A 25,084-nucleotide genomic window follows, 5' to 3' on the forward strand; every position below is an offset into this window, starting at 1 on the left:
AAATGGAGAAAATAAGAGCTATGTCCACTGCATTGATGATTGGAGTGATCCCTGGACAGCATACAGGAGGCCCTGGATAAACGCTCAGTCCCTTCCCGGATCCTCTTCTCAGCCCCAGGTGGCAAAGGGGAAGAACCTCAGTTCATCTAGTGAACCAGAGGGGCACCTGTGACCCAGGATGGGCCCCCCCCCCACTGGAAGCCGCCTCTCCAGGTGTCTGGGTGGCGGAGGGGTGAGGGGCTCTTGGCAGCCAGGTGGACCAGCCAGTCTGTCTGTGCAGAGGAGGTGGCTGCCTGGGGGGTGAGGTCCAGACACCAGCTGACGATGTATTTATAGCGGCAGCAGGAGGCCTCTGCGCTCCTGGTTAGTGGTGCTGAGGGAGCCGCTCACCCAGCAGGTGGGAGCCCAGTGTCCGGAAGAGGTAGGGGTACGATCTGTAGCCAGATGGCCCAGGTTCAAATCCCGCTGCTCGTGAGCTGTGTGACCTTGGGCAGGTGACGTCACTGCTCTGGGCCTCAGTTTCCTTCCCTCTGAAATGGACATGATACAGATGGTGCCTGCTTCACCGGGCTGGGTAGGGTTAAATGAGTTAATGCGTAAAGAGTGCTAGGACAGGGCCTGGCACACAGTAAGTGCTCAAACATGATTTGGTGCCTTAAAAAGGAAGGCGATTCTGACACCTGCTACACCATGGATGGACCCGGAGAACATGATGCTCGGGGAGAGAATCCAGACACAAAAGGACAAATACTGTTTAATTCCACTCACAGGAGGTCCCTAGAGAGTCACAACCACAGAGACAGGAAGTAGATGGTGGGGGCCAGGGGCTGGGGGAGGGGCTGGGGAGTCAGTGTTTCATGGGGACAGAGTTTCAGTTTGGGAAGATGAGAAGGTTCTGGAGATGATGGTGGGGATGGTCGCTGGACAGTGTGAGTGTACTTAATGCCACTGAAGTGCACACTTAAAAATGGTTACAATGGGGGCTTCCCTGGTGGCGCAGTGGTTGAGAGTCCGCCTGCTGATGCAGGGGACATGGGTTCGTGCCCCGGTCCGGGAGGATCCCACATGCCGCGGAGCGGCTGGGCCCGTGAGCCATGGCCGTTGAGCCTGCGCGTCCGGAGCCTGTGCTCCGCAACAGGAGAGGCCACAACAGTGAGAGGCCCGCGTACCGAAAAACAAACAAACAAACAAACAAAATGGTTAAAATGGTAAAGTTTATGCTACTGATATTTTACCACAATCTAAAAAATTATTTGTTGTTGATAATAATAATTTGTAAATCAACTAGACTTCAATTTAAAAATTCAAAAAAACCGATAATAATAATGAATAATAGTACATCATCTATTATATTGCAATGATAAATAATAAAAATAAAATCAGTGATGGCGATATAATCCTAGTTATTATTACCACTGCCTTTATTATCATCATCATGCCTTTGTTTCTAGCCCCAGCTCTGCCCTCTGGCCAGCTGGGCAACCTTAGGCAAGTTAGTGCCCATCTCTGTGCTTCTGTTTCTTCATCTACAAATTGAGCAGAGGGAGTGTCCAGCGATTGGAGTTAAGATCAGATCGTATCTATGAGAAAGGAACCTCTTAGCACGATGAGTGCTCAGAAATATTTGGAGTTCTTTCCTGAGTAGCCTGAGTAGGTCCTCCCTCCCCCATGGACACCCCTGCGTGGGCGCCCAGCTTGCACGCCTGCACCTGCCAAGGCAGGGCCGCAGAGGCTCCTGAGGACCCGAGAGGTGCGGAGCCCTCAGAAAACGGGAGGCATCTCGATGCACCTGTGGCGGCCACCCTGGCGTGGCGGGGCTGCAGTTGCCACCCTGGCCCTGTGCCCAGCAAGCCAAGGGGAGGCTGAGGGCAGCTAGGGACATCTCCGGGCCCCCCCACTTCCGCAGACAGCTGCCAGGCCGGCCCCTCTCCCTCCAGCTGGGTGTGGGCAGGAAGTCACAGATGGTCAGAGTCGGTGAGGGACAAGGGAGGGGGCACGTGGGAACACTGGATGTCTTGTCCAGATCAGGAAACTGAGGCCCAAAGAGGGGCGGGGCATTGCCCAGGGCGGCCCAGTAAGGGACCTTCCTCTGGTCCATTCTGTCCCATCTTCTGTCCCAGGCTGACTTGGATGGGTGCCAGGATGGGGGGCCCGGGTACTTCAGGGTAAATGGCTTGCAAATGGGAAAGGGGTTTCAAGGCCCGGGGCGGGTGGCTGGCGGTGCTCTGGATTGCCAGAGCTGAGGTCTGCTCTAGATCCTCCAAGGGACAAGTTCTGGAATTTCCAAGGCCTGAGTTCTAGACGCTTCAGAGCTGGGATCTTTACCATCTGACAATTCTAGAATTCTCCCGGGTGGGTTCAGAGCAGCACAATTCAGTAGAAATACAACTCAAGCCATACAGATAATTTTTCTGGTATCCACGCTTAAAAGTAGAAACCTACAGGGAAAATTAATTTTAACAGCCTATTCTGTTTAACCCAGGACATCCAAAATATTGTCATTTCGACACATAATCAATATGAAAAAATTATTGAGATGTTTCACCTTCTTTTTTGTCCTAAGTCTTTGAGATTCACTGTGTGTTTCGGACCGGCCACATTTCAGGCGCTCAACGCTACACGTGGCCAGTGGATGCCGTGTCAGCACTAGAGCATCTGCGTTCCAGAGAATTCCAAGGCAGATCTCAAATCTCCCAAGTTGGGTTCTTGAGAATGTGAGGACAGATTCTAAAACTCCCAAATCAATCATCAATTATCCAATCAAGTATTGGTTTCGTCAATATCCAAGAAGCCCTTTAGTGTATTCATGACCATGGACGACAGTTTCCAGAATTCCACTCGTTGAGTTTTCACACGGCCGAGGACAAGCTCTAGAATGTTCTCGAGCTGGGTTCTAGAACATCCAGGGCAGGTTCTAGAATTCTCTGAGGCAGGGATCCAGAAAGTTCAGGTCAGAGTCGAGTAAGCCTGTCCTCAGACCCCGGGTGACTGAGCAGAACATTACAGAAAAGATGCCTACAGGGCTTCCCTGGTGGCGCAGTGGTTGAGAGTCCACCTGCTGATGCAGGGGACACGGGTTCGTGCCCCGGTCCGGGAGGATCCCACGTGCCGCGGAGTGGCTGGGCCCGTGAGCCATGGCCGCTGGGCCTGCGCGTCCGGAGCCTGTGCTGCGCGGCGGGAGAGGCCACAACAGTGAGAGGCCCGCGTACCGCAAAAAAAAAAAAAAAAAAAAAGATGCCTACAGAGGGAGAAGGAGGTCGATTTTCATTTTTTTGAGGCTTTTTCCAGACTGGCTGAGTCAGGGGCTGCATGCTTGGGGACAGCAAGGTGGATGGGAGCCCTGTTGTGGGAAAAGGTTTGGGAGCAGTTTGTGAGGATACATGACTATGAGAACCTGGGACTAGGGGGGCCCAGGAATAAGAATCAGGACTTTGTTTAATCCCCAGTAAATGTCTGTTATTTATTAGATGTTTGGACATGGAACCCTGCGTGTGTTGCCAGAGGCTCTTGTGGGGCTGTTTTGGGAAAGGGCACTTAGTAGGTCCTCTCTGGAAGGCAGTGGCTATAGTTGGGGATTGTGACATCTGGCAGGAGGCAGGGGTTGTCTGTCTGTGTTTGGGGTATTGGGGTGCGTTTATGGGGGAACTGCAGGCATATTGAGGGCTTACTAAATTAAATTCTCAGTAAATGTCAGGAATTGTTAGTACCATTTCGTTTCACCTTAATTCCACAAAGGTAGAGATTATCATGAACCGCATTGATCACATGGGAAAATTGAGACCCAGAGAGGTTAAGACACCAACCTGAGGTCACACAGCTAAAAGGTAGCATCTGGATTCAAACCCAGGTCTGAGGGCAGATCTGAGGGCCTACAACGGTCCCCTGGGAAAGGGCTGTTTGGGGTGTGTCAGGGACCTCCCCCAGAATGTCCCAGGATCCCTCCTTTGGGCCTAGAGGATTTTGGTGCTGGTGAGTGGATGCCAGGTTCAGCTGGATCAAGGAGCACCTTTGGGGGCTGCAGCCTGGCCGGGGCCCGGTGAGGGGGCGGCTAGCCTCAAACCCTCGACATGGGGAAACCAGGAAGGCAAGAGATGCAGCCAAGGTCACGTGTTCACTTTCAGTCTCTGTCTCTGGACCTCTTTTTCCATCTCTTTGTCTCTCTCAGCCCCTGTCTCTGCCCAGTCCCAGTCTCTCCTGGTCTAGGCCAGTCTCCTCCCCTCACCGCCTCCCGGCAGCCTGTGGGCTGCCCGGAGGCGGCAACAGCAGCTGAATGGGCCCCTTGTTCCTGACCACACCCTCCCCTTAGGGTCACCCCAGGACGAGCTCTGGCAGCCTGCTGTCTTAAAGAGCCAGCGCCCAGAGAGAGGGGAAAAGAGGGGGCCGCTTCGCTCCCAAGCCCCACCCCCCAGCCTCCCAAGGATGGAGGAACTGAAGTGCATACATGCGGGGGAGCACCGCACCTGGACATCCCAGACCCAGGTGATCAGACGGTGGCCCTGGGGCTATGTGTGCATGGTGGGGCTTGGGTTTCATCTGGGACAAATTCCTTCTCCTGTCTTGGCCGCCGTTTCCCCATCTGTATCTGCAGCTCCTTGTGCCCCCCCACCCTGGGCGGGTCGTTGGGCAGATGGAATAGTATATGGGCCAGGTTTGGTACACAGACGGCGCTCTTCTGTGCCCATCGTGCATTATGTAGCCCCATTTTACAGAGGAGCTGAGCGGTAAGGCTCTGGCTGAGGCTACGCAGCCCAGATTTCACCCAACTCTGCCACCTCCACCCTCCGCTTGGGGCTGTGAAGCTTCAGGTTGCTCGCTTGCCGTCTCTGGGCCTCAGTTTCCCCTTCAGAGCAATGGGAACCGCCCCCGCCCACTTTCAGGCTAGAAGCCTTTCACTTCTCCCGCCCCGAGGATGCTGTGGCTGGGAGTTCTGGGCATCCCCCAGATAGGAGCCAACCCAGAGGGCCTCGAACGGGGCTGCACCCGGTAGCCACTCTGGGCGGCCTCGGCGCTCCTGTGCCCCAGGCCGGCCCCACAGACAGCCCGGGACAGGTTGCTGCCGGATGGACAAGCCTGTTCCCTGCTTCCTTATGTAACCAGGTTATGCAAGGGCAGCTGGCCTGCTTACATAAGGGGAGGCCGGGCCAGCCCCAGCTGGGGAGGGGGAAGCTCTTAAAGGGGCTGGTGTCTCCCGAGTCTCCCCTCCAGGGCCCTTTGCCAACCCACGGAGGGGAGCCTTATAAACTCTGGCCGATTCTGTACTCATCAGCGCCATCATTGCCATCATTATTATTATTGCTGTTGATGTTGTTTATCATCACTCTGTTCTTTCCCAGGAGGCACAAAGCCCACTCTGCTTCTGACCCTCGGCTAGTCCCTTTTCTCCCTGAGCCTTAGTTTCCCCATCTGGGCAAGGGGGGTGGTGTCAGTGAAGGAAGGCAGTGGGGCGTAACGGGGGTGCTGGCCCCGCCACCTGCTCGCTGTGTGACCTCAGGCAAATGGCGATCCTCTCTGGGCCTTGGTTTCCCCATCTGTAAAATATGCTTGCCTCTCTAGGTTACTGAGGGGGAACTGAATTCAGACACGCGAAGGGTTAAGATGGCATCGAGCACACACTCAGCCAGTACAACTTCTTGGTAGTCAATAAATATTTATTAAGCGCTTACTGTGTGCCAAGCCCTGTACTGCGAACAAGACAGACAAAAATCCAGGCCTTGCGGGGCTCACAGTCTGGTGGGGGAGATGGACAAAGAACAAGTTCGTGATAAGGGCTACTGAGAAAAATTAAGAAAGGCAAGGAATAGAGAGTGTTGGGCTATTTGGGGAGGGACTGTCTGAGGACTTGACATTTGAGCTGAGACCTGAGGGTGAAGAGGAAGCAGTTGTGTGAAGAAGTGGGGAAGGGCACCTTAGGCAGAGGGCACAGCCTATGCAAAGGCCCTGGGGCAGGACCTGGTGTGTTGGAGGAACAGAGTGGCTGGAGCAGAGTGAGGGAGGGGGATAGAGGGACGAGGGGAGGGCAGAGAGGGGACTTGGGCTTTTACACCTAGGGAGGTGGGAGCCCTGGAGGGCTGTGGGCAGAGGAGGGGTGGGGCCTGGCTCAGGTGCTCACAGGCGCCCTCTGGCCACTGTGGGGAGGACAGACTGGGGGGGAGGTGAGGGTAGGAGTTGAGAGACCAGGGCTGAGGCCACCGCACTGGTTCAGGCTTAGGCGGGCGACAGTGGGGGCCAGCCAGGAAGAGGCTGATTCCAGAAGTGTGAGAATTCAGTGGCAGTGGTCAGCCTGGGTGGAGCAGGACAGTGCACGTTGGTCACCTGGATTACGGGGCCCCTTCGGAGGCTGGCGCTGGCCCCCTTGCCTCCTGCTTGGACCTAGGCAGGGAAAGGAGGGGCGAGCAAGCGCAGGGCCCCCGGTCACACCCAGGGCCCCTCCTGGAGTCAGGACGTTGTTTGCGGGCAAGCTGGGGTAGGGCTGTGGTGCCTGGGTGGCCTGGGGGACTCTGGGCGGGCTGCGCGGGCAACTGCCGGGTGCCCAGCCCCAAGCTGGGTGTTCCATCTGCATGGCTACATTGTTCCTGTTTTTATTTCCCATCTCGCCAGGTGAGTTTGGGCTGGCATCTGCCCCGCCCTGCACCTCAGTTTCCTCATCTGTGAAATGGGAATGATCATCTGTAACTGCTCGGTGGGTTCCAGGAGCACTTCAGTGACCAGCAGCAATAGTGCGGGAGGCTTGGGAGTGAGGGAGCCCCCAGCAGGGGAGGCAGGCGTGTGGAAACCCACGATACTCACGGAGGTGGGCCACTGGGCAACTAACTGAGTCCCCGCGACGGAGCCCCTGTTTTGTCCCTGCAGAATGGGACCATGGTCACAGAACCCCTGTGACACCTGGTCAAAGGCCAGCACAGAAAGGCATGCAGGCTGCTATCACACTGTCCCAGCCCCGTGTGACACCTCGAGAAACTGAGATCCAGAGAGAATGGGGGTGCTTAGCCTGGAGTCATACAGCCAATCGGGCAAGGAGATGCCCCTGGAACAGATGGCCTGGCTTCAAGCCATTCAGAGGGCCTCAGTTTCCAAATCCGTGAAACAGGCACACGGCGGGGGTCAGTAGGAATTACTGGACACCCAGGAAGAGGCTGCAAGGATTTATCTGGCCAGTCTAGACACCTTCTTGGGGTACTGGCATGACCTATGGGGGGTCTTTGGTCTCCCCCCATCCCCCTCACCCAGTTCCCCTTAGGTGCTGGCTGAGGAGGAGATTCCTGGAGGCTCCTGGGTTAGCTGGGGCCCTTCTGGCCAAAGAGGGGGCAGTGGGAGCCAAGGCCCCTCTGCCTGGAAACTGCAGCCCTGTCTGGTTGGAGCAGGCCTGTCCTCCTCTGCCCTGTAGAAGGGCTGGAGCTGCACAGTCTGGCCCACCCCAGACAGACAGGGCTGTCTGTCTTTGCTGCATACCTACCATGTGCCTGCCTAGCCTCTGCCAGACCCAGACACGTTCAGTGAGGCAGCAGGTGGTGTGGCCAAGTCTCTCTGCGTGGGTCCAGTACCAGCTTCGTGCACTTGGCCCAATTGCCTAACCTCCCTGAGGCCTCCTCTGCCCCTCTGTAAATCTGTATGTAGCTCCTAGGATTATATGTAGCTCCTGGCAATATAAGCACTCAATAAGTGGAAGTTATGATTATTATTATCATTTTCATACACTGTTCTCTCTCCCTACAAGCCCCTTCCGTGCCTGGCAAACTCCTACTCAGACACCAAGGCCCCAGCTCCAATGTCCCCTCCTCCAGGAAGTCCTCCTGGGCCCCCAGGCCAGGTTTCTGTTATTTTCTTGGGTTCCTCCTGCCTAGAGGTCCTGCCCTCTGATATCCAGGACATGGAGCAGTTGGGTGGGCTTCCCAAAAGAGGATTTCTGCTGATCCTCAAAGAATGAAGGGGGCCCGAGATAGGCAATGCTTAGGTGATATTCCATACCCCACCCTCGGCTTGTTGTAGAAATCCCTTGTATCACCACTGGTTGGAGTCCACGCCCTTAAACCTGGTCTTTCCCTCTGAATATCCCCCAGTTTTCCCAACATTCCTCAGATTCCTTTGTCTGACAAGCATTTATTTTGCACCTGTTGTATGCCAGGTCCTATCAGGACCATCCCAATTATTCATGCAACAGGCATGTATTGGGTGCTGTGTGCCAGGCTCTGCTGGAATAATCGCACTCACTTGTCTGCAAACATCTGTCGACTGCCAGCTATGTGTAAGCATTGCTTGAGCACCGACTGCATGCCAGGCTCTGGGAAGAAAGGAAGCCCAGGGGAGGAGAAAAGGCTCCCACTAACCTTCCCTCCAGGCTTGGGCCCTCTAGTCTCCACCCTCCTCCTGCATTCCAAGCAGCGGGTTAAAAATGTGGGCGCTGGAACCAGAGTAACTGAGTCCCCATCCGCTTGTCCAATCACTGGCGTGAGACTTGGGGCGAGACCCTTCCCATCTCTGATCCCCTCTGTAAAACGGAGCGCCCAGCAATCTGCTTGCAGCTCAAAACCTACTTTCTGTAGAGAAGGAAACTGAGGTAGTAAGCAGGCAGGCTCCCCAGAAACCCCTCCGGGCAACACTGGGAGGGAACCCATCTTAGCCCAGAGAGGGGCAGGGCTGGCCCGAGGGCACACAGCTCCGGTTGGGACCCTGCCCTGCTCTGGAGCCCTCCCCTTGGTGCCCGCCTCCCTGGCCTGGCTGCCAGCCTCCGGCCTTCCCCCCACCCCACCCCACCCCCGACTCCCGCGGGGCTGCCGCGTTGGTGACGCAGCCGGAGAAACTTCAGAAGGAAGGGAAGCTGGGAGGGGCCGGGCTCCTCGGCAGACCCTGGCTGGCCGGCCGGGTGCCCCCACCCCGTCCCTGGCAGGGGGGATGCTGCGGGCTTCCGCCGCCTCCATCCACCGCGTGGCCGCAGACGGCTTCCGGGGCCGCGTCCCCTCCTGCGGCCACACGTGAGCGCTTCTTAGCCCGTGGGCACATGTGGCTCCCCGGCTCCCACCCCCAACACCCCCCCCCCCCGGGCCGGGCTGCCAGGGAGGCAGGCCGAGGCCTTGGCTTGGCTGCTGGCAAAGCCAAGAATTTGCTCCAAATGTAAACAGCGAGTTATTTTAAGTCGGCCCCCCTCCCCGGGTGGCGCTGACACATTTGACATTGGAGGGGACGGGGAGGGGGGAGGGGGGCCGAGGTTGCGCGTGTGGGTATTTTTAACCTTGTTTTTCACATCCTTGGTGCCACCCGGAGTCTGGTTTGTGCCGAGCGGCGGTGGTGGTGGGGAGCGCGGGGCTCGGGTGGCAGCCGGCGGGCGCCTCCCCCCGCCTGGCACGGCTGCCGCCCTCCTGGCACAAGTGCCTTTAACCCGCGCAGGCCGCCCCAGCCCCCCCTACCCCCAACCATGGCCGCCCCCCCACCCCACCCTGGGAGGGGAGCCCGGGCTCCAGGCCCCGCCAGCCCGCTCTTCCCGCGCCTACAAAATGGCCGCCAAGGCCAGAGAAGCATCTGGAAGCCGGGAGGGAGCATTGAGAAAATGGCCGCCAGAGCGCTGATGTCATCGGTGGCGTGGCCGCCAAGAGCGGCCGGGGTGGGACGAGTCCCGGCCTGCAGGCCTCAGAGTGGGCCCCGCGGCCTATGGGGCCTCCCCGCCGGCTTTTCGGCCCGGACGCCCCCAAACCACCTGTGCCAAAGCCCCCCTGGAACCCGCCGGACGCCCCAAGTTCAGCCCAAGGCCGCGCGTTCACCTCACGGGCCTGCGCTGGGGCCGGCGGGGGGCGGTGGACGGCCGCTGCCCTGACCCGCTGGCCCGAGGTGTCCACCAGTGCCCGGCAGGGCCCGCAGCCAGGCCGCGGAGCAGGCGGGGGCGAGAGCCAGGCCGGGTGGGAAGAAAAAAGAAACTTTTCTTTGAAAGTGATTCCGAAGCAGGTTGGCTGGGGCCCAGGCGGCCGGCGGCAGGGCAGAGGGAGATGGAAAGTGTGGTCCAGACTCGAGGAACGCGGCGGGTCAGGAAGGACAAGGCTGGGGAGGCCCGGGCGGGGGCCGGCGTCCGGGAGGTCACTCCGGCCGTGGCCTTCTGCCTCTCGGCCCTGACGCCTTATCCAGATTTCCCCCGGGGGCGGATGAAGGCCGTGAACGTCTAGCATCTTGCTTTTTTCCCTTGGATTTGTCCAAACAGCCCCTGGAAGACTGTCGCCTGGGGGTTTTAGATCCTGTGTACCAGGATGTGGAGGCTCAGAGAAGGAACGTACTTTTGCTGAGGTCACACAGCATTGGTGAGACTGACATCCAGTTCTTGTGATTGCTGGCCTTGGGGGCCTGCGGTCTTAAGCCTGCAGGGGCAGGATGAGGCGTCCCCAGGGAGAGTCAGGGTTTGTACTGGAATTGCTTGAAGCCCAGGGCAATTTCGGTTCTGGTCCTCCTGCTACACTACCAGGGAAGTCCAAGTTCAGTCTAGCCCGAAGCCTTCGTGCCGTGACTCAACTCCTGGCCCTCCTCAAGATGACCAGGAGAAAGCCTTGACCATGAACCTCGTGCGGCAGAACTTTGTGTCTGCTTTGTTCGTTGCTGTGTCCCTGCATCCTAGGACAGGGCCTGGTACACAGTAGGTGCTCAATACATGTGTTGAGTGAAAGAATCACCGTTTCCCCTTATGTTTGGGTTTGCACAGTCATATGGGATGGGGGTAGAGACTCAGGACACAAAACAGGTTGTAACATAGCTGGACATACACGGGAATCCCTTGTCGCACTTCTTAGAAGGGATACGAGGACATGAAACCCAGACTTCCAGAGCGTCAAGCCCAGGTCCTGTGGACACATAATCCCCCCCCTTGGCCTCTTGGGCAAGAGAGGGAGCTAGACCAGGCGGGCGTTTGCAGGAAAGGCATTTCAGGCAGGGAACAGCATGTGCAAAGGCCCTGGGGCAGGACTCTGCCTGGCATATTGGAGGAACAGTGAGGAGGCCCATGTGGCTGGAACAGAGTGAGTCAGGGGGAGAGCGGGAGGAGGGGAGGGCAGGGAGAGGACGGGGCAGGTCGTGCAGGGCCTTGGGGAGGACTTGCGACTTTCATACGTTTAAAGACCCAGACTCAGTCCAGTGTGATGAGAACTAGGACAAGGTTTGCACAAGGGGCCGGCGGGGGGTGTTCCAGAGAAGGACACATTAGAACTGGGCTTGGAGAGATGGTTGGAGTTTGCCTGAGAGTGAGAGGGGCAGGGAAGGTTCATGGCAAGAGCGAGAAGGATGAAGGCCAGGGTCGCGTGTACGGCGTGGCCTTCCAGGACAGAGAAAGTTGAACCTCAGCTGGCGATGTTTAAAAATGGCCGGTGACACTGGGGAGCTGGGAATTCCAGGGCCTGGCTTTGGTTCTCTCTCAAGCTGGCTGGGGTTGGGAGGTGGACGTGGCAGCAAGGCAGAGCCAGCTACATTTGGAAGCCCGCTAAGGTTGGAAGAGAAATCCTGCGGGCGAGCTCACCGTGGCAGCCGAGGCGGGTCCAGCAGACGCACCGCTGGGCCCCAGTGGGAACCCTAGGCTCTCCCGTATCCCGCCAGGTTTAAACAAGTGCGATTATGGTATCAGCAAGTCCTGTCCTTTGTAAATCCCAAAGATAAATTAAATATGACGCCTCTGTACACCCCAGGCCGTCACCCTGGGCCAGGCTGTTATGCCCACCGGGATGTTTGCCCACCCCTCCCCCCGGACTTCCAGTCTCTGAGAATCCAGAATTCACTCAGCAGCCAGACTTTTTTAATGTGTGTGTGTGTGTGTGCGTGCACGTGCACTTTATTGTGGTAAAATATATATAATATAAAATCCACCATCTTAACCATTTTTAAGCACACAGTTCGGTGGCATTAAGTACATTCACACTGTCATGCAACCATCCCCACCATCCATCTCTAGAACTTTCTCATCCTCCCAAACTGAAACTCTGTCCCCATTAAGCACTCCCCAGCCCCTGGCCCCCACCATCTACTTCCTGTCTCTATGGATTTGAGTCCTCTAGGGACCTTCTGTGAGTGGAATCAGTCAGTATTTGTCCTTCTGTGTCTGGTTTATCTCACTGAACATCATATCTTCAAGGCTCATCCATGCTGTAGCGAGTGTCAGAATTTCCTTCCTTTTTAAGGCTGAGTAATATTCCACTATAGGGATGGACCACATTTTGTGCATCCGTCACCTGCTTATGGATATTTGGGGTGTTTCCACCTTATGGCTACTATGAATCATGCTGCTGTGAACATGGGTGGGCAAGTATCTGTTTTCAATTCTTTTGGGCGTATATGTAGGCGTGGGTCACATTGGTGATTCTATGTTTAACTTTTGGATGGACCGCCAAGCCATTTTCCGCTATGGCTGCGCCATTTTACATTCCCGTCAGCCGAGCATGAAGGTTCCAATTTCTCCACACCCTCATCACCAGAGACGTTTTAAAATGTAACACAGATCATCGCCCTTGAGACTAAAACCCAAGCTTCCCACGCATCCCACGGGGCCCTGAGTGGTCTCATGTCTCCCCGCTTTGTGTACGTGTTGGGGCCACGTGCTCTCTCTGTTCCCCAAACATCCCATGTTTGTTCCTGCCCCGGGGCCTTTGCACTTGCTGTGCCATCTGCCCTCAGCTCTCCCCATGGCTGGCTCCGTCCCATCCCTAGGCCCTTAGAGAGGTTTCGCCTGACTTTTCCGTCAGAAGTCACCTCCCCCACCCCCAGCCACTGTCTGTCCTCTCACCCAGTTTCATTGCCTCGGTGGAACTTAGAACCACCGAAATTATCTCGGGCTCCTTCTGTCGGCTCGTTTCCTGTCTGTCTCCCCCGCCTTGGCTCCCTGCCATTTCCCCAGTGCCTGGCAAGTGGTAGGTGGTCGGTAAACATCTGGGACATGAATGCCGGGGCGGTGCCTGGATCTCCCAGTTAGGAACTGAGGGAGCCTCAGCAACCAGGATGGAGGGAGTTGTCTGGTGCAAAGGGGGCGGGTGCTCTGGGCCGGGAAGGGCTGGACCGGAGGCCACGGCGGCGCCTTTGTCATGGGCTGGGACAGACCAAATTTGGGCTCGTGGCCACGGACAGGAAAGAACAGTTTGTACACTCCGTCAATGGGATCCAGTTTACATTTCTATTGTCGGTATGGTCATGTGTTTGAGGGAAAGGCCACAGGCGGTGGTGACGTTCCAGCTGCCTGTGAACACCCGGCGGACCTGGGAAGTTGAGAAAACTGGTCCCAGGCCAAACCAGGGTGTCACTTGAAATACAGCCGCTGTCCGGGGCCAGTCTCACTTATACTAGCATGAGTGTGGTTAGCTGTGCTTCATGCATCGTGCTGGAGAGCCTTGTGTGTGTCTTGGAAAAAAAGACCTTTCAGGAAGTTCCTGGCGTGAGGGGAGAATGTGAGCCACATAGATACAGAAGGAACCGTGTTGTGGGCAGAGGGAACCACATGTGCAAAGGTCCTGGGGCAGGACCAGGCCTGGTGTTTTGGAGGAACAGTGAGGACGCCCATGTGGCTGGAGCATAGTGAGCGAGGGGGAGAGAGGGAGGAGGGGAGGGCAGGGAGGGGACAGGGCAGGTCGTGCAGGTCCCTGTGGGCCACGGGGAGGACTTGGGCTTTTACCCCCAGGGAAGTGGGAGCCCTGGAGGGCTGTGGGCAGAGGGGGGACAAAGTTCGTTTAACTTCTGAGTTTGGAAAAATGCTGTCACCCAAACAGTATTTATCCCTTTGTGATTGGCCCCTCCCCTCCCGGGGCTCCTCTGATTTCAACCTCACACCCGTATAAAGTAAGGCAACAATGGAGAAAGCCCACTTTACAGATGGGGAAAACTGAGGCTCAGAGGGGAGAGAGGCCTGACTAGTCCCAGGTCACACGCCGGGTTGTGCCAGGGCTGGGGCTTCAACCCAGGTTTCAGGGTATGACTCCAGCTTCTAAAAGATGCCCCAAGGTCATACGAGTTTGGAACCTGGAGCCTCTTCTTTACGACCCCAATGCATTTGAAAGACTTTGAGGAGTCCAACAGCTGCCCTGAGAAACCCGCAGCGATGCTCATGCTTTTTGACCATGAACCCCATGCTCGGGTGGAGTCTGCAGACACCCCCGAGGCACGCCCATAGAAAATCCCCCAAATCCCCTACTCGGCAGCTAAGAGCATGCATTTTGGTTCCATGGTCCTGCTCTGGCCTGTTCATGTTTTCCTCGTGCGGTCGGGAATGTATTCTGAGGAGCACAAAGCACCAAATCGAACGCCTGATCTAAGCAGGGCTGCAGAAAGCCACGTATTCAGGGATGGGCAGTGGGGATCTGGGGGACAGAGACCAGGTCAGGAAAGAACTCATTAACAGGCAAACGTTTTAAAGCCACTGATCGACATGATATAAAATTCAATAAGACATTCAAGGATATTCCCCCCCCCCCCCGCTTTTTTTAAAGTAAATCTTATTGGAGTATAGTTGATTTACAGTGTTGCATTAGTTTCAGGTGTACAGCAAAGTGATTCAGTTATACATATACATATATTCATTCTTTTTCAGACTCTTTACCCATATATAGATTATTACAGAATGTTGAGTACAGTTTCCTGTGCTATACAGTAGGTCCTGGTTGGTTATCTATTTTATATATAGTAGTATGTGTATGTTAATCCCAACCTCCTAATTTATCCCTCCCCACCACATTTCCCCTTTGGTAGCCATAAGTTCGTTTTTGAAATCTTTGAGTCTGTTTCTGTTTTGTAAATAAGTTCATTTTTATCATTTTTAAAATTAGATTCCACATGTGAGTGATAGTGTATGATATTTGTCTTTGTCTGACTTACTTCACTTAGTATGATAATCTCCATCCATGTTGCTACAAATGGCATTATTGCATTCTTTTTTATGGCTGAGTGATATTCCATTGTATAGATGTACCACATCTTCTTTATCCATTCCTCCACTGATGGACATTTAGGTTGCTTCCATGTCCTGGCTACTGTGAATAGTGTTGCAGCGAACACTGGGGTGCATGTATCTCTTCGAATTATGGTTTTCATGGATATATTTTTGAGAGGAGCAGATAAAACCTGGTCAGCCCATCAGCTTTCCTTGCTGTGTGGCCTTGGGTAACTTACTTACCCTCTCTGGGTAACCCATGGTTGTCAGCCTCGATCAAGGATTACTGGAGGGTGTTAGACAAAACTGTTAAATACGTAGCCTGACATCTGGTGTTCAGTAAGCTGTCTGTGCTTAGCAGTTACCATTATTATTGTTGTTATTGTTTATTATTATTATCATCATCATCATCCCATATCTTCTCACTCTACACCTCAGCTCCCACCTCAGTGAGGTGGATGTGCTCTGAAATTTCCCTGGCCTGTGCATCAGGGTCTGGGGCTGCTGCTCCCATGGACAGTAGGGTCTGGGGGCTCTGCTTCCGTGGGGTGTTTTTCAGCCTAAGTGAAACAGAGATATGCAAACAATTTATCTGCCCCCAGCTGTCCCCAGCACCACAATTAGTGACAGAAGGGACCTTTGGCAAACGCAGAGCAGCAGGGGACCCCCAGCTGGGGCCTTTATCTGACTGGTCAGACAACAGGGTCCAAACACAGGGGGCCACTCCAAACCACTGATAAGAAAGGGGTCCTGGAGTTGGGGCAAGACAAACTGAGCCCCCCTCCAAGGGCCCACTGGACACCTCCTAGTCAAAAGCACAGGACCCAATTGTGAGGCCTTGGGGTGTCTGGGGGTTGATCCCAGGCCCATCGGTGCCACCTGGTGCTGCCTGAGTTTGAATATGTCGCCTACCTCTCTTTGTGCCTCAGTTTCCCCATCTGGAAAATGGGGATGATAATCGCATATCCCTCTTGGGGGAGTTTCGAAGATTAGATGAGTCAGTGGAGGGAAAACTTGTAGCTCGACATAGTCAAAGGAGTGACTTACCACGTATTAACTATTGGAATGTACCATTTCACACGGTGTGACCTTGACGACCCTCCCAGGAGCTCCAGTCACAGCCCCTCACTCACCAGGGGCTGCCACTCACATCTCTGGGTTGGATGGCCTCCCTTGCACCTAGCACAGCCTGGAATTATACTCCTGGTTTATTTGCTTACTTGTTCATTGCCTGTCACTCCACCATTAGGATGTCAGTGCCACGAAGGCAGGGAATTGTGTCCATCTTGGTTGCTGCTGTGTGTTAGACACATGGCACCCTGGAGGTGCTCAGCAATCAGTTTGTCAAATGATCAAAGTAGAGAAGTAAATGGTAGTGCAATTCAGCTCTAATTTATGGATGAGGAAATGGAGGCTCAGAGATGTCAAAGTACTTGCACAAGGACACACAGCAGAGGTTGGCAGACTTTCAGTGAAGTGAATGCTTTAGACGTGGTAGGTCACCTACAGTTTCTGTTGCATACTCTTCTTTCTCTTTTGACAGCCCTTTAAAATTGTACAAGACCCTTTTCTTTCATTATTGCCTCCCTCTAAAGAGCCCTTTTAGACAGTTTTTTTCCCTAATCACTGCACCTCATGAAATTTTAATAGCACAGGTATATTATATATGTATATCTATCTATCTATGTTTTATAAATAAAAGGAGCAAAAATTTTTAGCCCCCTCCATTGCCCCAAGAACCAATTTTTGCCCCTACTGAGAATGGATGGATCTGGAACAGAGTCCCTCAGCCTCAGCACTGCTGACACTGGGGGCCGGATGACTCTGGGGGGCTGTCCCAGACCAGCCTCCCTGTCCCCGCCCCCTCGATGCCAGAAGCCCCCCAGTCGTGACAAACACAGATGTCCCCAGACATCGCCTTGGGGTGCAGGATCACCCCAGTTAGGAACCTCTGTGCTAGGCAGACCATTTCTTTGAATTGACATCAGCTTTGGGATATAGACTCCCTGAGCTGGTCCTCAGTTTACCAACCTCATCAGTTGGGTAAATTTAATCAGATGGTGCTGTGGAGCTCCTAACACAGTAAAAACTCAGCAAATGAAAGCTGCCCACTTGGGGTCTGGGGCATCTTGGGGCATTGGACATTAGCTGGCCTTTAGCATTATACACTCTGGGTCCATCTGTTCAGACTGAAGGAAGGTCCATTTTAGGACTGGGCCTCTAGATGGGAGGAGGAAGAATTATCGGTGTCTTTTTTTTTTTCCCCCCTTGATTTTTCATGGAAACATCCAGAGCAGCTCAGCCCGATAGAACTTTGTGTGGCGATGGTGGGCGTATTCGGTGCCGTCCAATTCGGTCGCCACCAGCCACGTGTGCCTGTTGAGTATTGAAAGGTGACTGGTGCGGCTGAAGTCCTGAAAATTTAATTTCAATTTAGCCAATTTAAATTTCAAGTTGCATGTGACTCGGGGCTCCCATACTGGGTTTCCAGGAGCCAAATGACAGGCAGGTGGTCAGCAGGTGGATGAGAAATAGTTCGAGGTTTTAGAGGTGATTAAAGATAAGATGGCAGGGACTTCCCTGGCGGTCCAGCATTAAGACTCCATGCTCCCACTGCAGGGGGTGGGGTTCAGTCCCTGGCTCGGGAACTAAGATCCCACATGGCCTGCGGCATGGCCAGTAAGATGGCACAATAAAAGGGAAGGACGTTCTGACACCTGCTACAACATGGATGGACCCTGAGGACACGATGCTCAGTGAGAGAAGCCAGACACAAAAGGACACACAGTGTGTGATTCCACTCACAGGGGGTCCCCAGAGGAGTCACATCCACAGAGACAGGAAGTAGATGGTGGGGGCCAGGGGCCGGGGGAGGGGGTGGGGAGTCAGCGTTTCATGGGGACAGAGTTTCAGTTTGGGAAGATGAGAAAGTTCTGGAGATGATGGTGGGGATGGTCACAAGATACTATGAATGTACTCAGCGCCACTAAACTGTACACTTAGAACTGGTTAAATGGCAAAGTTTATGTTATGTATATTTCAACACAATCTAAAAATCAAATTAAAACAATTTTTAATGAGATGGCATATAATTACAGCATCATATTATTTAGAAACGACATTTATTTAAATTTAAAAAGAACTACCAGGAGTATAGGAGAAAAAATAGAGAGAGCTTCTTCAGCCCAATAAAGGGATCTGCAGGAACCACAACTAACATTATTCTTAGTGGTGACAGACCGAATGGGTTCCCCCTAAGGTCAGAAGCAAGACGAGGACACCTGCTCTCACCACTTCCAGTCAACAGGGTTCTGGAAGTCCTAGCCAGTGCGATAAACCAAGAAAAAGAAATCAGAGGCATACAGATTAGGAAGAAAGAAATAAAACTTGCCCTGTTTGCAAGCAACATGATGGTTTTCGTAGAAAATCCCAAAGAATCTACCAGAAAAAGAAAAAGACTCTTAGAACTAATATGTGAGTTCAGCAAGGTTGCAGAATACAAGATTAACACCCCCAGACTAATCGCATTTCTAAGTGCTAGCAATGATCAATTAGAAACCAAAATTAAAACACACTCTCATTTACAATTGCTGCCCAAACCTACCATGTATTGAATGTCAACTTGGCACCAACCCTTTTACACTTGTTATTAGCTGACTTGGAGACCCAACAAACCCTGGGAAGTGAGTTTTATTATAGTCCCATTTTACAGATGAGGAAACTGAGGCTCAGACAGGTGATACGGCTGGCCTGAGGTCAAGAGCAGTGAATAAGGGCTCCAGACTAGAGCCAGCCGTAGCCTAGGGCCATGGCTTTCAAGATACAAAGTAATAGCACCCAAGACAGAAACAGCAAGGAGATAGCAAAAATAGTAATAAAACCCTCTCTCCAGTTGCTGAAGTGCTTACTACATGTCAGCCACTGTTTGGGGCCCTTGATTGCATTCATTGTCACCTTTTCCCTCCTGAACAGCCTCTGAGGGAGATTCTGTAATTGTGCCCATTTCACAGATGCAGGGAGTGAGGCACAGAGAGATGAGGGGTGGCGTCTGAGGCCCACAGCCTGGGCTGCCTGGTTCCAAAGCATAAGCACACAGGCGGCGCTCAAGAAACATCCCCCTTCTCGGGTAGGCCCCTGAGTGCCAGCCGGCCACTGTTGCCCGCTGAGTCTGTGTGGGTGCCGGTTCCGGAAGAGGGTCTGTGCCCAAGGCCTGGAGCCCAACGGCTGGCTGCCCGGGCTGGGCCCTTCCCAACCCAGTGGCCATCCGTGCCCAGCCATGCGGCCATCCAAGCAGGACGGGCCGGCTCCAAGGGGCTGCTGGCTGCCCGAGCCCGGGAGCGGCCACAGGGCGCGGGGCCGAGCCGGGCACAGCCCTCTCACCACTGCCCAGCCTGCCCCGCCTAGTCGGCCACGCGGGGGCTGTGCAGCCCAGCCAAGGAGGGCTGCCTGCATCCGCTCCTATCGTGGATGGGGAAACTGAGGCAGGTGAGGCCGCTCCTGTGCTGTTTACAGCATCCCTGGGTCTTGTCCGCCAGTAGGTGCTCAGCCCACAGCGTGTGTGCAAAGGCAAAAGCGCGATGCCAGGTAGACGGCGAGGGCCCAGTGACTGTTGTGCGAGGTGTCATCATTATTATTATCCCCAAAGCAACCCTGGGTGCACTGAGGCCCCAGCAGGGGAAGTGACCCCCGCCCCCCGGGACCACGTGTCCTTGGAGGTTCCCAGAGCTGGGATGGGAACGCGCGCGTCTCATCGCAGAATCCAGGCGGCTCACGAAAGCGCCTGCTGGATGTCGGGATGTAAGCACTAGCTACCGAATTAAAACAACAAGGGGCCGGGCAATTCCCTGGCGGTCCAGGAGTTAAGACTCTGCCCTTCCACCGCAGCGCCTGGCACGGGTTCGATCCCTGGTCAGGGAACTAAGATCCCGCAAGCGGTGTGGACAAAAAATAAATAAATAAAATAAAATGATACACTACTGTGTAAAAAACAACAGCAAGGGTGTGGGGTGGGGCACTTTTTCGTCATTCTAACCCTCCCTTTTCCTTGTGTACAAGATGGGTACACTAACAATGCCAGATTTGTGGCTCTCTTCATGATTTAAGGGAAAGTGTGAAATGAGAACAAGAAAAAACATCTGTAGTCACGTTAGGGACTTAAAAATAACAGTAATAATAATAATGGGGTAGATGTCACCATGGGTCTAGAGCTCAGTATGCCCTAAGCGCTTCATATGTATCAGCTCCTTGCCACCTCCTGGCAACCCAGCCAGGCCTGTGAGATGCTTTCGCACATTTGAAGGAGAAAACTCTGAGGCTCAGGGAGGTTAAGCGACTTGCCTAAGGTCACACAGCAATTAGCTCTGGGCTTTGGAGTGTGGCAGGTGGGAGGGGCCTGATTCTCTTTCTCTGGCATTTGATGGTGATTCCCACCACCTTTGTCCTTGACCTGAGAGACAAATGGGGGGGGGCTCGGGGTCCTGTCTGGCTGGGCTTGTCCATTTCCTCCCCCCCGCAGTCTGGGGTGGAGCGTGTGAGGGCTGCAGAGGGGGCTGGCTCTACTCGCCCTCCATCTAGGCCTCCGGAGCCAATAACGCTGAGCTCAGCGTCTGTCTGCTTCACCCGGCTGCCAAGGAGCCTGATTATTTTTAGATAAGATGGAGGGGCGGGCGCCGGGGTGGGAGGGAGCCCCCAAGCCCGGCGGGTGGGGCCGGAAATGTCACAGCTGCAGAAATATGCCCCTCGGCCCCCTCTCCGGGGATCCTGAGTGGCAACCCAAGACCACAGGCTGGGCTCCCAGGACTCGGAAGGCAGAGGCGGTGGGGAGGGATCCTGAGGGGCCAGGGACTCACCTCTCTGGCCCTATGTTTTCCTGTCTGTGAAATGGGCATGAGAGTTCCCACCTCATATGGCAGAGGCAGGATTAAATGAGTTAACCTCACTTGACAGATGAGGAAACTGAGGCTCAGAGAGCACTTCCCCACGACTGAGCCAGCCCCTCCACTCGGGTTCTCGCCATGGTTCAGGACACAGGCAGGCTGGCGCTTAGTGACCTCAGACGTCCATGACCCCCTGGGGCAGCAGCCAGGGAGGGGGCCATGCCATGCTCCAGACCACGGCCCTGGCCCAGCCTAGCACTGGGCTGATGTCTCCTCCCCTCATGAGTGGGGGTTCCTGCGACGTCACCAACTCCCCCTCCCTCTCTTTGCAGATGCAGAGCAAAGCGGCAGTCCCCGGGCGGGGATGGGCTCCGACCAGGAGGACAGCAAGCCCATCACACTGGGTGAGTCTGGAGGTGGCGGGGGTGGAGGGCACGGGCTCATCCCCATCTTTTATTTAGGAATCGTTTCCGGAGAGCCCCCTGTGGGTTCTGTGTGGTCCTGTGTGAGCACCTGAGTCACTCCTCCCAGCCATGCTGTGGAATAGGTGCTGCTGTTGTTCCATTTTGCAGAGGCAGGGACTGAGGTCCGGAGAGGAATATGGGCCTTCCCAGGGGCATCCAGGGAGCTGGGGTTGGAACCCCCGACCCTGAGCTCCAGCGTCTGGGCTCTGAGGTGCTCCCGCCATGGGAGAGGCCCTGGTGGGCCTTGCAGTGTCATGGGACATTGAGTGGACGAGTAGGACAACTTAGTTCTGTGTTGCCGGTGTGGGAGCAGAGCCAGAAGGACAGAGAGGATTTGGAAGTTTCAGAGCCCCTGCTTCTACTCTGGGTCCCTGACTACTCCCTCCCACAGTCTGTCCTCCCTGAAGCGGTCAGAGGGTACCCATGAGCACCTGAGTCAGGCCCCGCCCATCCTCTGCCCACAGCCCTCCAGGGCTCCCACCTCCTGGGGGTAAAAGCCCAAGTCCTCCTGCCCTCCCCTCCTCCCCTCCTCCCTCTCCCCCCTCGCTCACTCTGTTCCAGACACACAGGCCTCCTTGCTATTCCTCCGGCATGCCAGGCACCACCTGTCCCAGAGCCTCTGCACGTGCTGTGCCTGCTATCTGGACAGCTAACTGCTTTCTCTCGCTCCAGATCACCCAGGTCTCAGCTCGAATGCCTCCCTCTCAGAAAGATCTTCCCTGAGCCCCTCAGCTCAAGCAGCCTCAGTCACTCTCAATCTCAGCCCTCTGTTTTATTTCCTTTCGAGGAAGTTAGTGATTGCATATGTATTTGCTTAGTTGCTTAGTGATTGCAAATGTGTTTGCTTATCTCACCTAGTGGAACATCACCTCTTCAAGGGCAGAGGTGTTTGTTTTGATCACTACTGTGTCCTCAGTACCTAGAACAGGACCTGGTACACGCTAGGTGCTCAAAAAACATTTCTAGAAAGCAAAAAAGGAGAGAAGGAAGGATGAAGCAGAGAGAAAAAGAGAAACTAGAGGGATAGTATATTAGGGGCAAGGAAGGAGGAGAGGTGAAAAGGGAGAAAGGAAGAAACAGCCAGCGGGTGAGGGCATCCCCGTTGGAAGGTCCGTCACAGGCATGCACAGGGAGGCTGGATGGTTCCAGGAGGTTCACAGGCCCCCAGGCCACACCTCACTGGCCATCTGTGACCCGAGTCCTCCTTGACCTCCTGTGATCCCCAGGCACCTCCCTCCAAGCCAGATGTTCAAGGCAGGCGGCGGGGGCCATGGCGCTTGGCCTGGTCCCATGGGGAGCTCCAGCGTCTGGTAGAGGAAATCACTTCCTCCCCGCCCGCCAGGGAGTCCCCTGGAGATGGAGCTGGGCGAGCACTGCACAAACAGGAAACCCCGGTGGGGGTGGGGCGGAGGGGCGTGCTGACAGCAGTCGGCCAGCTGGGTCAGCAGGAAGTGGCCACGGCCACTTCCCCCTGGACACTGGGAGCCACCGCCCTGTCCTCCTTGGGATGTTGTGGTCCCGAGCCTCCCATCATGGGCCTGGGCAGGTAGTAATTGCTCAATGAATGGTGGACACAAAACTCGTAAGCAGGGGGCTCGGGTGGCAGACAGCTGAGGAGCTGGGCACTGCTGTGAGCTCCCTGCGGCCACTGCTGCCCCCTGGGGGCCTGGACAAGAACTGCTCCCACCACCCCCCAAAGCCAAGAGCTGCCATTCTGTGGGTCCCACCTCCACTCTGACCACTCTCTCTGGCTCCTTCAACTCCAGCCCTGTTGCCCTCCGATTTGCCAAGTGCATCCCAACCCCAGGCCCTTTGCACAAGCCATTCCCACTGCCAGGAACATCGTAACCCACGGGGAGGTGGCAAAACGTCGAGTTTAATATCATCCTCATTGGGGCAGCCCGTTTTCACAAGGCAGTTTCTCTGTGCCTGGCGCTGTCTGGGCACTACCCAAATTTTAACTCACGTGTTCGCCTTATCCACCCCTACCTTGAGATCTAGGTTGAATGTCACCCTCCCAGGGAAGCCTTCTCTGAGCCCTTCGTGTAAAATAGGTCCCCTCCCCAGCAGGCTCTCCCGACCTTGACTGCCTCACCACTGCCTGACACATCTCACATTTAACTGAATCATCTTTAATAACTTTCTTTTTAAATTGTGGTACACATAAAATGTAGAATTTTAACCCTATTAAAATGTACCGTCCAGTGACATTAAGTACATTCACAGAGCTGTGCACCCATCACCTCTGTCTAGTTCCAGAACATTCTCATCAACCCACAAAGCAACTCCATCTCCATTAGTCACTCCCCCTCCCCGAGTGACCAGGAACCCACTCTCTGTCTCAGTGGATTTGCCTGTTCTGGACGTTTCCCATCAATGGAATCACACAGCATGTGTCCTTCTGTGTCTGGCTTCTCTCACTGAGCATAGTGGTCTCGGGGTCCATCCACGTTGTAGCGAGTGTCAGGGATTCACCTCTTTTCACGGCTGAGTGACGTTCCCGTGTGTGGAGGGACCACATTTTGTGTATCCATCATGGTTGATGGACATTTGTCTCCAATTTCAGCTACTGTAAATCATGCTGCTGTGAACATTGATGTACAAGCAGGAGCTTTTATGTGGCGTCCTTTGCCCACCCTGGGCTGTGAGTCCAAGAGGGCAGCTGCTCCTGTACGTCTTGTTCCCTACTGTGTCCCCAGTGCCCAGCTCAGGGGGCGGACACTGGAGGTGCCTGGTAACGGGTCCAGCCTGTGAGGGTCTCCGGGTGGGACAGGCCTGCTCCCAGCTGTCTTGGGTTGGCCAGTGCTCCCACCCTCTCGAGGTCAGCCTCAGTTTCCAAATCCATGAAATGGGTCTAAACCACCCCAGCCCAGAGAGGAGGGTCCCTCTTCCTTTGACATTAGGCGGGAATGGGTCCGGGCACACTGGGGATTTTAACTGCTGCCTGTGGACCCTCCATTCACCCCATGATTCTGAGCCCCTGCCATTTGCCAGGCTCTGGTCCGGGTACTGGGGACACCACAGAGCTCACAGCCTGGAGGCAGAAGGCTAAGAGACTGCAGCATTGCATGGGGTGATGAGTGAGGCAAAGGAAGCAAGCTGGTCCCTCCTAGGTAGTAGCATTCATAGCTCACAACCACCCAAGATGACAGGGTGTATGGTCCCCACTTTTGAGATCAGGGAGCATCAAAGCTCAGGGAGGTAAAGTGACTTATCCAAGATCCCACGCCGAGTGGGCAGCTGAGCTGTGAACCCAGGTCTGGCCTCCACTTGTGTGTGCAGCCTGCCACAGCACAGGGGCTCCCGAGGAGGGCTGGGAGGCGGTGTGAAGGCCCAGGCTGGAGAAGGGGAGGCTGGCTGAGGCTGCAGTGAGGACAGAGCAGAGACTCAGGAAAGGAGATCCGCTCCAGCTGTGTTAGGACGGAGAAGTCCCCGTCGGCTTGGAGGGGCTGAGCTGGCCATCCTCCTGCTGCAGGGCTGTGATGGTTGGGGAGGTGGGTAGACAGGGTGACTGGCCAGGCTGGGTCCAGCCTCCGGAGTCTGGGCAGCCTGGAGGTGTCAAGGCGGGGAACAGACCCAGCTCAGCTGGCCGCCTGCTGACCCCCATCCTTCCTCTCTTTTCCAGACACCACCGACTTCCAGGAGAGCTTCGTCACCTCCGGTGTGTTCAGCGTCACTGAGCTCATCCAAGTGTCCCGGAGTAAGTGTCCCCGCCCACCCTGGGCTGGGACCCGAGGTGGGGGGTGGGCTCATACAGGGGAGGACTGTCAGAAAGGAGAAGTGGCTTTGGGATGGGGGCTCTAAGAGGGAAAGGGACTCGGGGAGGGAGGAGGAAGGAGCCCATCACCCTGCCCCACTCCCCCACATCCCCTCCA

At 55.0% G+C, this 25,084-nt stretch overlaps 1 protein-coding gene across 5 annotated transcripts in view; it reads left to right on the forward strand.

The window, feature by feature from the left end:
- The window catches only part of NFIC (nuclear factor I C), a 65,640-nt gene that overhangs the window by 21,459 nt on the left and 19,097 nt on the right, over window positions 1-25,084 (forward strand). For all 5 annotated transcript variants that reach the window (XM_060094616.1, XM_060094615.1, XM_060094620.1 and 2 more), the window contains exons 3-4: window positions 21,078-21,149; window positions 24,835-24,909. In XM_060094616.1, the coding sequence (XP_059950599.1) occupies window positions 21,078-21,149; window positions 24,835-24,909 (147 nt within the window). The remainder of the gene's footprint in view (window positions 1-21,077; window positions 21,150-24,834; window positions 24,910-25,084) is intronic.

The sequence above is a fragment of the Mesoplodon densirostris genome, chromosome 3 (genome assembly GCF_025265405.1).
Source record: "Mesoplodon densirostris isolate mMesDen1 chromosome 3, mMesDen1 primary haplotype, whole genome shotgun sequence".
Taxonomy (NCBI): Eukaryota; Metazoa; Chordata; class Mammalia; order Artiodactyla; family Ziphiidae; genus Mesoplodon; species Mesoplodon densirostris.